Raw genomic sequence first — 11,792 nt, 5'->3', positions numbered from 1 at the left:
ATATATATATATATATATATATATATATATATATATATATATATATATATATATATATATATATATATATATATATATATATATATATAGGGATTTTTTTAGCCAGTTTTTTAAGCATCAAGTCATTTAGCACACCTTTTTAAGCAATTAAGTCAATTTAAAGCATTCAGAAACATGCATTTTACCATTTGTAACTTTGATAGAAAATAATTTTAATGAACTACTGAAACAGTTAAGTCTTTACAGTGTTATTTTAAATTTGATTTTGTTTTTTTACTTCTGTACATAAATACAAGATTTGATTTTGCTCTATTGCATTTGGCTATTCTTCTAATTTATTACATTTCATGCTCATTTCACTCCCCTACAGAATCATCCCAGTCTCAAATTAATAAATAATTTCCAAATAGAGCTATTCAAGTCATATGGTAAAACTGTATGTATGTATGTATGTATGTATATGTATATATATATTTGATTTGGAAACGATACACAATATTGGAAAAATAAAAAGTCTGACATTAGCTATATTTTGTATTTATATATTTTGTAAGCAATATATATATATATATATATATATATATATATATATATATATATATATATATATATATATATATATATATATATATATATATATATATATATAGTTTCCAAATCAAATCAAACATATGCATGCGCGTGTGTGTATTTATATACACATAATAAATATACAGTTCACACACGCATATATTATGTCAAAAATAAATAAATCCATAAAATCCAGAAACAACAGACATTAGGTGGCCCTTTATTTTTTTCCATAGCTGCATGTATAGTACACCACATATTGTTCATATATTTCTATAGAATTATAAATACTTACTTGTCTACAAGCCAAAAGCATCCTCCAAGTATCTGAAGGTTCAACATGAAGCACATCCCCATGACGTCACAACATCAAAACAGTAAAGCGTGTGAAACAGCGCCCTCTAGTGCCAATGAAGCAGTGCACGAAACCAGCTTTGATAAAGACCAGGGTTATTTTATTCTTTTATGGGTAACAGAAAACACATTAAAAGACTAAATCACAATGACCAAAGAACAAGTGAAGCAAACGTTGATAAAAACATTTAAGCTCATTCAGGGGAAGAAAAAAACCTACAAAATGAGCAGCTTTCATATATATCGCTTAAAAAAAAAAGTGAACAGCTCATGCTAGTTGATTAGTAGTGAAGAAGAGAGAACCTGCGGCAAACAGACTTTAAAAGGGATAGTTTACACAACAATTAAAAATCATTTACTCACCCTTAATGTGCTTTTCCTGTTTAACACAAAGATGTTTTAAAAATTCTGGAAACCTCTGACTTCCATAGTATTTCTTTTATGGATATCAATAAAACTGGTTTCCAAAATTCTTCAAATTATCTTCTTTTATGTTCACCAAAAAGAAAGAAACTCATTTATGTCTGGAATGACTTGAGGGAGAGTAAATGATGAGTAAATTAAATTTTTTGCATAAACTATCCCTTTAACATACACACATACCTGTGTACTGAGACTCAGCTTATAACATTGGTTCCCTAACTTCCTCATCTTTAAATAACTCAAGCTGAAGCAGGTCTCAAGCATTGGCCTCGGAACAACAAACAAACCAACAAACATTTCAGTGTTTTATCCTTGAAATACAAGAGAATCAATAAGAGAGAAAATATAAAACTGTAAAAACAACCATTTGTCAGCGAATCCTGCTCAGAATAAAAAACAAACAAACAAACAGCTTTCGACCCAACTGGGATTTTAAAAGGAAACACACCAGTTGAGTTGGCGGTGGAAAAATGAGGAAAATGACTGCCAGAGGTGTGTGTTTTTCTCTTAGCCGTGAGTGGTGTCGTCCTCCACAAAGTCCTTCGCCTGCTCTGCCGAGATCACATCGATGTGACTCACCTAAAACACACACACACACACGGAGAGATTAAGCCTGGGGAGCTCATCTGTGCTTGATGAAACTTCCATTTATAGTTCGTTTTCAAAGCTCCAGACTGGTTTGCATGTGCTAATTGTTTGGCACGTCGGAGTGTTAATGATGTCTGTTACCTTGTTTCTGAATTTGACGCCGTAGAACTTGTCGGCCGACTCAAGCAGCTCGGGTCTGAAGGTGGTGGTGATGAACTGAGCGTGTCCGGCCAGCTCCATGATCATGTCTGAAAGGCCACATCAAACACTCAAATATCCGCAGTGGAAATTGTGGCTTGCAGTTATGAAAAAATAAAGCATTTTGTTTGTCATTTAAAAAAAAAATGCTGTGAAAACTAACCTTTTAGTTAGTTGCAAAAATACATTTGCCTATTGTATCAAGTTATCTTTTTTGCTTTTTACAAATTACAATGCTATCTTTTTATTTTTATAAAATGACAATATAGAAACCAAGCAGACCGCTAAAGCAAACTAAATAAAATATTATATAATATATTTTAATATTTAAATTAAAATGTCAATTAAATATCTAATCTAAAATTAGGGCTGGGCAATAAGGCCCTTTGAAAAAAAATCCCCAATTTTTTCACAAATTTTTTTTTTCAAATTTTCCCCAACTAAAAAAAGTACTAACCTATATAATTAAATAGACAGTGTTGGGTAAGTTACTTTAAAAAGTAATAGATTACAAATTACTGATTCCTACTGGAAAATTGTAATCTGACTACTTTACTAATTACTTTACTCCCGATCCAGCACAAAAATTCTATTTAGTCTGTTTAGGCTGAGTTGGGAAGCTGTGTTTTTTAAAACTAATGTTTTAAAAACTATATTTGTAACTTAAGTAATGCAATTACATTCACTTTATTGACTTTACATTCACAAATTTAAAATGTAATTCGTTACATTACAGCATTCCTCAAAAATGTAATTAGAATACAGTAACGCGTTACTGTGGAACAAGTTACACCCAACTCTGAAATGCTAGTGAAAAAAAAAAAACTTTTCTTCGAGGACCTTGCCAGGTATCATTTGCATCAATTGCATACAAGACTTTTATAATAATGAAAATATCAATTAAATTATATGCAATCATAAAATTACAGTGACAGTAAACCGACTGTTAAAAAGGAGACCTCTTTCTAAAATATTTATTTCTCTAATATTTGTATGTTTTATTTCAACATGAACATTAGGCATGCACTGCAACTGGTAGACGAACGTTAGTTCACAGAGCGAGTTGTCATAGTCTTGATATTTATGGTACCTAATAATGAACGGCTTTTTCCATTTTTTCACCAAGTTTTTGTGTTCACAGCGTAACATTTCTCAGAGTTCTCCTTTGCCATGTTGTTTGTGTGTTTCTATGGCAAAACTACAGGAGCACAGAGGAGAGCGTCACGTGTTGAACGATAGTCGTGAAAACAGATTTTCATTCAAACAAATGGATGTAAATTACACAAGTTAATCGATAAAATTCATTTATCGCCCAGCCTTATCTAAAATCAATTCTGATAAAGTCATATTGATTTACTGGGTGTAAAAAAGTTGAGTAGCTTGAATTAAAACTAGGATGCCTACTGTGTCAAAATCAAAAGTTGCATATTTCAGATGAAGATTTTGTGTAGACTAAAAACAATTAGGATCATTTTGTGCATTTGCATATGCCTTATCTTTTGTCAACTGCACTTTTGATGAAACTTTTTTCTTTTAACTCACTTATTCATTTGCTATAATGTTCAGAGTATGTCTATCGTGAACAATCGCTAGTGTGATTACCTGACACTGCTTTTCTATGCTGTGCGTCCAGAGCCTGGTCGATTTCATCAAACAGGTAGAAAGGAGCAGGATCACATTTCTGGATGGCAAAGATGAGAGCCAGAGCCACCAGAGACTTCTGACCTCCAGAAAGCTGCTGCATCTCCCTCATCTCTCCCTGTTTACCCGTGAACGACACCTAACCAACACAAACACAAAAGGCGTCAAGCCTGAGCATGTAAATCTGACACACATAATATAAACAAACAAGGGATTCACAATAAACCAGGCAACAATGTCTCAAAATATAAGCTCTGACATCGTATGGAAAATGATACCGATATGCCTTGCTGATAAGATGATGTTAATTATTATTATTATTATTCTGCAGTAACTTAATTGTCCACCGGTGTGCTACCAGCCAGAGGATCCATTTCCCAAACAACGATGTAATTCGCGGTTGAACTATCATAGTACGATGCATCATTCGGGAAAAGAACGATGTAGTGACCAATGTTTCCCAAAACCCCTAGTTTCTCTGATGCAGATCCATCCTTTGAACCACGTTAGTTATGGCGTAAAACGCCCATATTGATGCTCTAAACAGGGTGGAGTATCAAATTCTTTAGAGATGAACCCCATCATTCCTTGTGCAAATTATATTGTTTTACACAAACACGCATTTAAAATAAAATCCAATATTAATTTTGGTAAAGACATGCACTTGCTTTCTATATTAATTGAAATATATGTAAATGGAACATAAGGCCTATGTTTGCTTTACTAATATTATTAGAATATTACATATTCTATTCTAAATTAACATAAAATCACTTACAAAAGCTAACACGTATTCTAATATCATATATAAATCAAATAAATAAATAAATAATGAGGCTATTTATTATAAATATATTTAATAATAATATAAATAATGATGATGATGATTATTATTATTATTAAGTAGGATATATTTTTTGTTTGTTTGTTTTTGAAAAGTCTTCTTGTGCAATTTGACACATGCAAACCACAGCAGAAAGTTCTAACCAGCAGGCCCATGTCTTATACAGTAGAGATACGTAATAAATAACCCACTATAAATTAAAAGAATTAACATATGCTATGTTTTTTGTTTGTTTTCACAAGCTTGGAGATGTAACATAAATTCTGCTTTTAATAATAGGTCACCTATAGCTTTCATCAAGAGGCTGTGTTCAAAATGATATCAATGTTTTCAAAGTGCACTGCGAAGGGAGCACAATTGTAAACATGAAGATTGTTAAAACTGAACTGTAAAAATACTTTGAAAGCAAATTACACCTAAGAGTGATGACTTTAATGCTTTTTTATGTTTAATCATTCCAACTTTGAATGTTAGAATGTTCTAAATGAATAGGGCATAGGGGGATAAGTGGGAATAGAACACAGCCAGGAACTTTGTTTCTAACAACAGCTCAAGAGGTGTAGTTGCTAGTGCTCAAGTTTGCGACGGAGTTTGCGAATGTTAATTAGAGCGATGGATTTGGGAAACGGCAAATCAACAAACTATGTTTGTAATGACAGAACTTGCAACCTTAGTTGGCTAATGATGGTTTTGGGAAACTCACCCCAGATTAGGTCAGAAATCTGCTTACCAAGGTGAACATTTTTACCTATATGGTAAATTAGACTAAGTTTACACTAGGGGTGCAAAAAATATCATTTCAGCATCAATTTCGCAACTATCTACAACAGTCACTTCGCAAAGAATATGCAAAGTTAAGTCTGGGTTATAGTTAACAAGGAGCTACCATATTGTATTTAATTAAGTTTTTTTTTACTGAATTTATACAATTTATGCAACAAAAGTGTTTTTTTTTTTTTTTTTTGTCTTTGTTTCTTGTCCAAATATCTACATTTCAAAGCGAAAACAAAATTATTTAATTTGCCCCACTGGCAAACAATTTTGCTTGTTTTAATGTAAAACTCTTAACTTGCCTTATTTCATCAGAATTTTAACACAAAACAATGTTTTTACTTAAGATTTTTTTTTATATTTGGACTAGAAATGAGAAAAATCAAAGCAAAAAAAATTACATTTCTGTACCTAAAAACTTTTGCCTTTTGAAGTTTCTTGATAACATTTTCAAAATGAGTTTACACGTCCACAAAAACACTATTACATATGCCAGGCCAGTAGTTGGCATTGTCACCTTGTTAGTAAACACAGGGTTTCTGCAGGTTTCACCAAGTCAAATTTAAGACATTTTAAGACCTTTTTAAGACCATGATGTATGACATTTCAGACCTATAAAGGGCTAAACCATAAGGATTTTTACTTGTCCCATTAAAAACAATTTATTACTTGAATAATATGTTAATAAAGTGTTAAAACAAGCAAACCATGCACACTCTTCTTAGACAAACTTTAAAAACTAAATAAATGAAATGTACAACAGTCTGTCCAGGTCAGTGTCCTCACCACATATGGTCTATAAATACATGGAGAACTTACAAATGTTATTGTGAGGAACCATATTGTTAAACAGAGTCGTAAACAGAGTTTTCTCAAAAGTTTTATTGAGATGTATTGATGGTGACTGCATACTGCCAATGTTGAGTCTGTTTGTTGCACTTGCCTTAAATCTACAGCTACCTAAACACATACTGTGTATGCGTGATGTCATTGTTTTCAAAGACTCATTTTTGGGTGTTTACAGACACAAAAAAGGTCCAGTCTTTAAAAAAAGAAAGAGTCAGAAATTTTTTTTTATCGTTATAGCTAGGAAAAAAAAATGTTTTCATTAAGATAGTCTTTAAAAACATGGAAACCTTTGCTGAATTACATTAATATTACTAATCTTGAAGCAGAAGAGAAATAACCCATTTTTTATTATTATTTACATTGTATTATTTAATAATTACATTCAACTATATGCACACAAACATGATCTTCCTTACCCTGATGCCCACTCCAGTGAACTGGTCCACACTGGGCACACTGCTCTGAGAGGACGATGCTCTCTCGCTGTCTCCACCCTCACCCTCGTCCTGAGACTGTCCACCCTCAGTGTCACCCTTCTTCATCACCAGAGTGGCTTTACCGCCAGGCACCAGCTTCTGAAACACCTCGCTGAAGTTCTTCGACACCTGAAGGGACACAAAACACACGTTTTTATTTGATTACAGGTTTCATCAGGTCAAATTTAAGACTTTAAGACAAGAAATTTAAAAGCTATAGTATGATGTTGATCTCGTCTGTCGTTATAAAGCTATTTGGAAAGCTAAAGAAATCCAGAAGTCCGTTCTATAGTACCACCACATTCTATAGTGCCGCTGCAGCATTTTAATGACTTTAATAAACCAGAATTATATTTGCTTGTCTGTAAAGGCAAGGCAGCATGCTCAGCTCCTTTGTAGTTTGGATTTGTGAGTGTATTAAAATATTTTCACAAATTCATCCACAACCTATTGAAATTATACCCAATTACATTTATTCATTAGTCATTCACTTCATGCTCAACCTACTTCCTCACCACAGTTTTTCCTCATGACGATCACACTGAGTTACCCCCTGTTGTTTAAAATAATAGTGCAATGACGAACACATTAAGAATAAAAGCGTGTGAAGGTGCACGTGCAGTCAGTGAAAGCTATAAATTAAGCTCAAAAGCTATTGTTCCATGGACATAAGAAAATTAAAACCCGTTTTAAAACCTACAACACAATATTAGTTTAATTTAAGACATTTTAAAGGCAGAAACTCTGATTTTATTTGTATTTTTTGTCAATAACTTGAGGTTGTCTGGAAGTCGTACCTGCTTGAAGGTGAGCTGGATGGCCTCGTATTTGCGCAGTTCCAAGACGTTCATGAGCTCCATGATGGATTTGTAGCCTCTGTCCAGCTCGTCCTGCCTCTTGATCAGCTTCTCTTTCTGCTCTGAGAAATTGACGAACTGATCCAAGGCTTTTTTATTCACATGGCTGTACTTCTTCAGCTCCGTGTTGCACTGCTCCAGCTTCCTGAACAACTAAACACAAAAAGACAAAATCATTACACAACATAAACCACTGAAATGGTACAACACACCTAATGGGGTTGGAAGTAGTGAGAATTTCAACATTCTTTTGCATTCCCCGAAAACCATTGCATTCACTTGCAAAACTTTTGCTACACCAAGAAACTTCATGTCCAAAGTTTGTGACTATCTGAATTATATAGCAAGCAAAGGCATTGTTCGCTAAAAGTGAATTCTAAATTTCTTTATAAAACGAGAACATTTTGCACACTAAGAAGATATAATTTCATGGGAAACTGAAAAATTTACAAGTAAATAGTAAAGATTCTTGCAAGCTGAATGTGAAAATTATGCAGTGTAAAAAAAGCTTATTTGGCATTTATTTAGTAAAACGTTTCTCTGAGGAACGTGCAAGTTTTGATAGCAAATACAAAGTTAGCGAATTTAAGGTTTATACATTGTAAAAATTCTTTAAAAAACACAAACGTTTTTCAAAGAAATAAAACGTTTTTCAAATAAATATGCTTTTTTTCATTGAATAAAAAGATATGTCAATGAAGGCAAAGTTCAAAACTCAGGGGCATATTAGTTTAGTTTAGCAACCTATGGCTATTTCATGGCAAGATCAATAAACTTAAAAACTATGGTTGCGCGATATTGGAAAAATCCAACATTGCGATATATATTGCAATATGAATACAATTTCACAAGATTAGTTGCATTATTTGCAAGAATTAATTGGGATGATTCTGTAGGGAAGTGCATATACATAAAATATAATCTACAAACATAAATAAAATCAATAAATAAAAATATACTAATTAAACAGTAATTTATTGTTTTCCGATAAGTCGTACTGTTTTAGGTATACAGTAATTGAATAATCTGGGCATTATTTAAAACAAACAAAAGTTTTTGGTGAATGCAAACAATCGCTGCATCTAACAATTTATAAAGGTTTTTTTTGTTTTTTTGTTTTTTTTTTAAATCGCCAAAAGTCTACATATGCACTATGATATTTTCATACTTGTCATATTGCATTACATCATGGTCACAAGCCTCTTTAACCACTTTGAAGCCTATTGATTCAATATTTTAACAAGCAATTATGGCCTTAAAGCCTATAAGATGGCATCATTGGGAAGTTTTATGTAAACATGACTTTTTTAGTTTTGATAGTTTTATTAAATTTAATTATCTTTAATTGATTTTTAAATGTTTAAATAATCATGTTCCAATGCTGTTTTCTGATCTAATGACAAGTAGATCTGGGCCGATAAATGATATATCAAATTGCGATAAAATTTGTGTCAATAACAATGATCTGGACTTTTTTCCTCTATATTGATCTAAGAGCCAATCACACAGCAGAAATGTGCAACAATGGGAACCTAAAAGTGTGTTAATATTAGAGGTGTAACCAATTTTTCACCACGGAAAATTTATCGGCTAAAAATATGTTATGGCATCTGATGAACCATCTAATTTTTGTGGCTTCATGCTGCGTCCAAAATTGCATACTTCCATACTATGTAGTACGCTAAAATCAGTATGCGAGCTGAGTAGCATGTCCGAATTTATAGAATTCAAAAATCAGTATGCGAGAAGTACCCGCATGACTTACTAATTCCGCCAAGATTCTGAAGTGTGCATCCCATGATGGCCCGTGAGAGAATTCATGAATGGGAGTGAAGCGACGCAACTGGCACAGGTAGGTCACGTGACCATGACAAAATGGTGGATGTAGTACATCTGAATTTCATTCATACTGTATAGAACGTATTTTTCTAACGACCGAGTATTACATTTAAATTCAAACCTCAGTAGGCGTTTTGGACGTAGCCTCAGTCATTGTTGGGGAACTGTTTTAAGTCTGGAAGCATTAAAAACTATATAGAAATATTTATCGTTATCGTCAATATGGGAAATAATTATTAAGATAGCATTTTTGCCATATCGCCCAGCCCTAATCAGTAGGCATCAAACCTCACACAAGCAACTGCTAATGGTGACTGCCTTGTTCCAAAGTGTAAGACCTCTTTTGGTCAATCTGTTTTCTCTGTTAAGGGAACCAAATAGTGGAATAGTTTACCTTATAATTTTAGGCGAACGGGTAATGTAAATGTGTTTAGTAGCGTACTTAAAACATGGTTAAAAACAAACCAGCAGTGTACATAAATAGTCTATTAGTTTGTTTGATCATGCTGCCTTTGCTTTTGTCTTATTGCAATTTTAGGTAAAGAATTATAATGTTATGTATATGTGTCTAATTTATTTTCATTTTATGTCAAGCCTCCCTTGGACAGGTGTTGAGAATTAGCAACTCCGCTAAAACACTTAAACAAAAGCATTTGGTTGCCCAGTGTAAGTGTGATGTTCATGTCAAAATAAAACTAAAAACATTTCCCCTTAGATTAAAATACTAACAAATGTAAACTTAGACTGTATCATAACAAAACGTGTCAATTTGTTCAGCGCAAACCCATGCCATAATCCCCACTTTAAAACCTAAAAAAGAAAATTCCAGAAGACAGCTAAAGAAACACAGAGAGACATGGCACAATTTATCCTCCCTCCTCAACTCCACCGAAAAAAGAGTGAAAAAGCAAGAGCGCAAGCATGGGGTAATGAAGAGTGAGTCACCTCTGTGTAGGAGGACTGACACATAATAGAGGCCCTGACTGGAGAGGTGGAGACACAGGAGGAGGATCAACTAACAGAAAGACTGGAGGGGGATGAGAGGGAAAACTAGAGCCAGACATGAGCTGCTGAGGAGGAGGAGGTGGTGAGAGGCTTCTTCAAGGGTACCCGGTCATGTCGTGGTCTTCGTATGATTATGTAATGCTTGTTTATGACAGGCTTTTGAACGAGAAAAAAAAATAGAGTTTAATATCAGACTGAATGAGTCATAGGAGATGAGATGGAACCCTGAACTTTAACTAGAAGGTGAAGGGAAATAAAAAGCTCCTGTAAGGACCATGTACACAGTCAAAATAATAATTTGCGTAAATATAATTTAGGTTATTAGTAGCCTATTTTACATCAAATTAGTAATTATGACTACACTCCAAAGCAACTTAGTATTGTTTGGCTTATGTTTTGTTAGCAAACACAATGACTACGTTTACATTGACGTCAGTAATGGAATTATTTGCCTTAATCTGAATAAGACAATAATATGAAGGTGTTCACATGAGCAGTTTTTTGAATGTTCCTTTCCTGATCCCGTTTTACATGATATAGCACTTAATTCGATTAACGTCATTGCGTATCCACATTTCCTCCAGAGTTTCTTGTATTTTCGAGTGTTTCATTCTTGATTTGGCGACTGGCACTTTTTCAATAAGGAACATTTCATGCATGGCCTCTGTGGAAATGAGATATTTAATACTGTTTTCATTAGACATATGAACTGCTGGAAGAGTGTTGTTTTAATGGAGTTAGATTTTTTCCCAAATGGGAACAAAAAAACTCTGCAATTGATGATGCAGGTGTCTGTGGTGCTTTACTCACTTGGTAGGTGCAGAGAATAGCGTCAAACAGCCGTGTGTGTATGGACTATCCGGTCACAAAATGCAGTGAAAATCCTACACGACAGTAATAGTTTGATTGCGGTGTTTACATGTCTGTACTGCACTTCAATAATGCGACTAAAATCGCCATACTCCACATGTCTTAATCTGATTTCGGTTTCAGTAGACTCTTAATCAGAGTACTGTCCTAATCGTATTAAAATCTGATTATTGGTGTCCATGTAAACATACTCACTCTGTCTCTCTTGGAAAAATACATACATATTTATATTTTTTATTTCTCAGGCAATGGATGTTATTTTATAAAATGCAAAACAAATAAAATGTTTTGGGAAAAATAAATGACGTTTTGATAGCAAAAGCCTTTGTAATTCATGCCTCAGCATATGTAGCGTCCTAAAAGTCCTTACTGTACTTAATTCACTTACACTTAATATTTACGTTAAAAATGTCAATTTCATTTGACATTTGACCATTTTAAAAAGTCACCATTGAAGACCTTTAATTAAATGTGTTAAACTTAATATTGGTGATATTCAAATGCATT

At 33.3% G+C, this 11,792-nt stretch overlaps 1 protein-coding gene across 1 annotated transcript in view; it reads right to left on the bottom strand.

Moving 5' to 3' along the window:
• Nucleotides 1-1,003: 1,003 nt before the first annotated feature.
• Nucleotides 1,004-11,792, bottom strand: part of smc3 (structural maintenance of chromosomes 3) — a 52,387-nt gene continuing 41,598 nt past the window's right edge. The window contains exons 25-29 of the mRNA XM_056447585.1: nt 7,512-7,724; nt 6,655-6,843; nt 3,736-3,913; nt 2,077-2,183; nt 1,004-1,926 (exon numbers count right to left, since the gene is read on the bottom strand). Coding sequence (XP_056303560.1) covers nt 1,855-1,926; nt 2,077-2,183; nt 3,736-3,913; nt 6,655-6,843; nt 7,512-7,724 — 759 coding nt within the window. The 3' untranslated portion in view covers nt 1,004-1,854. The remainder of the gene's footprint in view (nt 1,927-2,076; nt 2,184-3,735; nt 3,914-6,654; nt 6,844-7,511; nt 7,725-11,792) is intronic.

The sequence above is a fragment of the Danio aesculapii genome, chromosome 22 (assembly GCF_903798145.1).
Source record: "Danio aesculapii chromosome 22, fDanAes4.1, whole genome shotgun sequence".
Classification (NCBI taxonomy): domain Eukaryota; kingdom Metazoa; phylum Chordata; class Actinopteri; order Cypriniformes; family Danionidae; genus Danio; species Danio aesculapii.
This window is presented reverse-complemented; position numbering and strand designations above follow the sequence as displayed.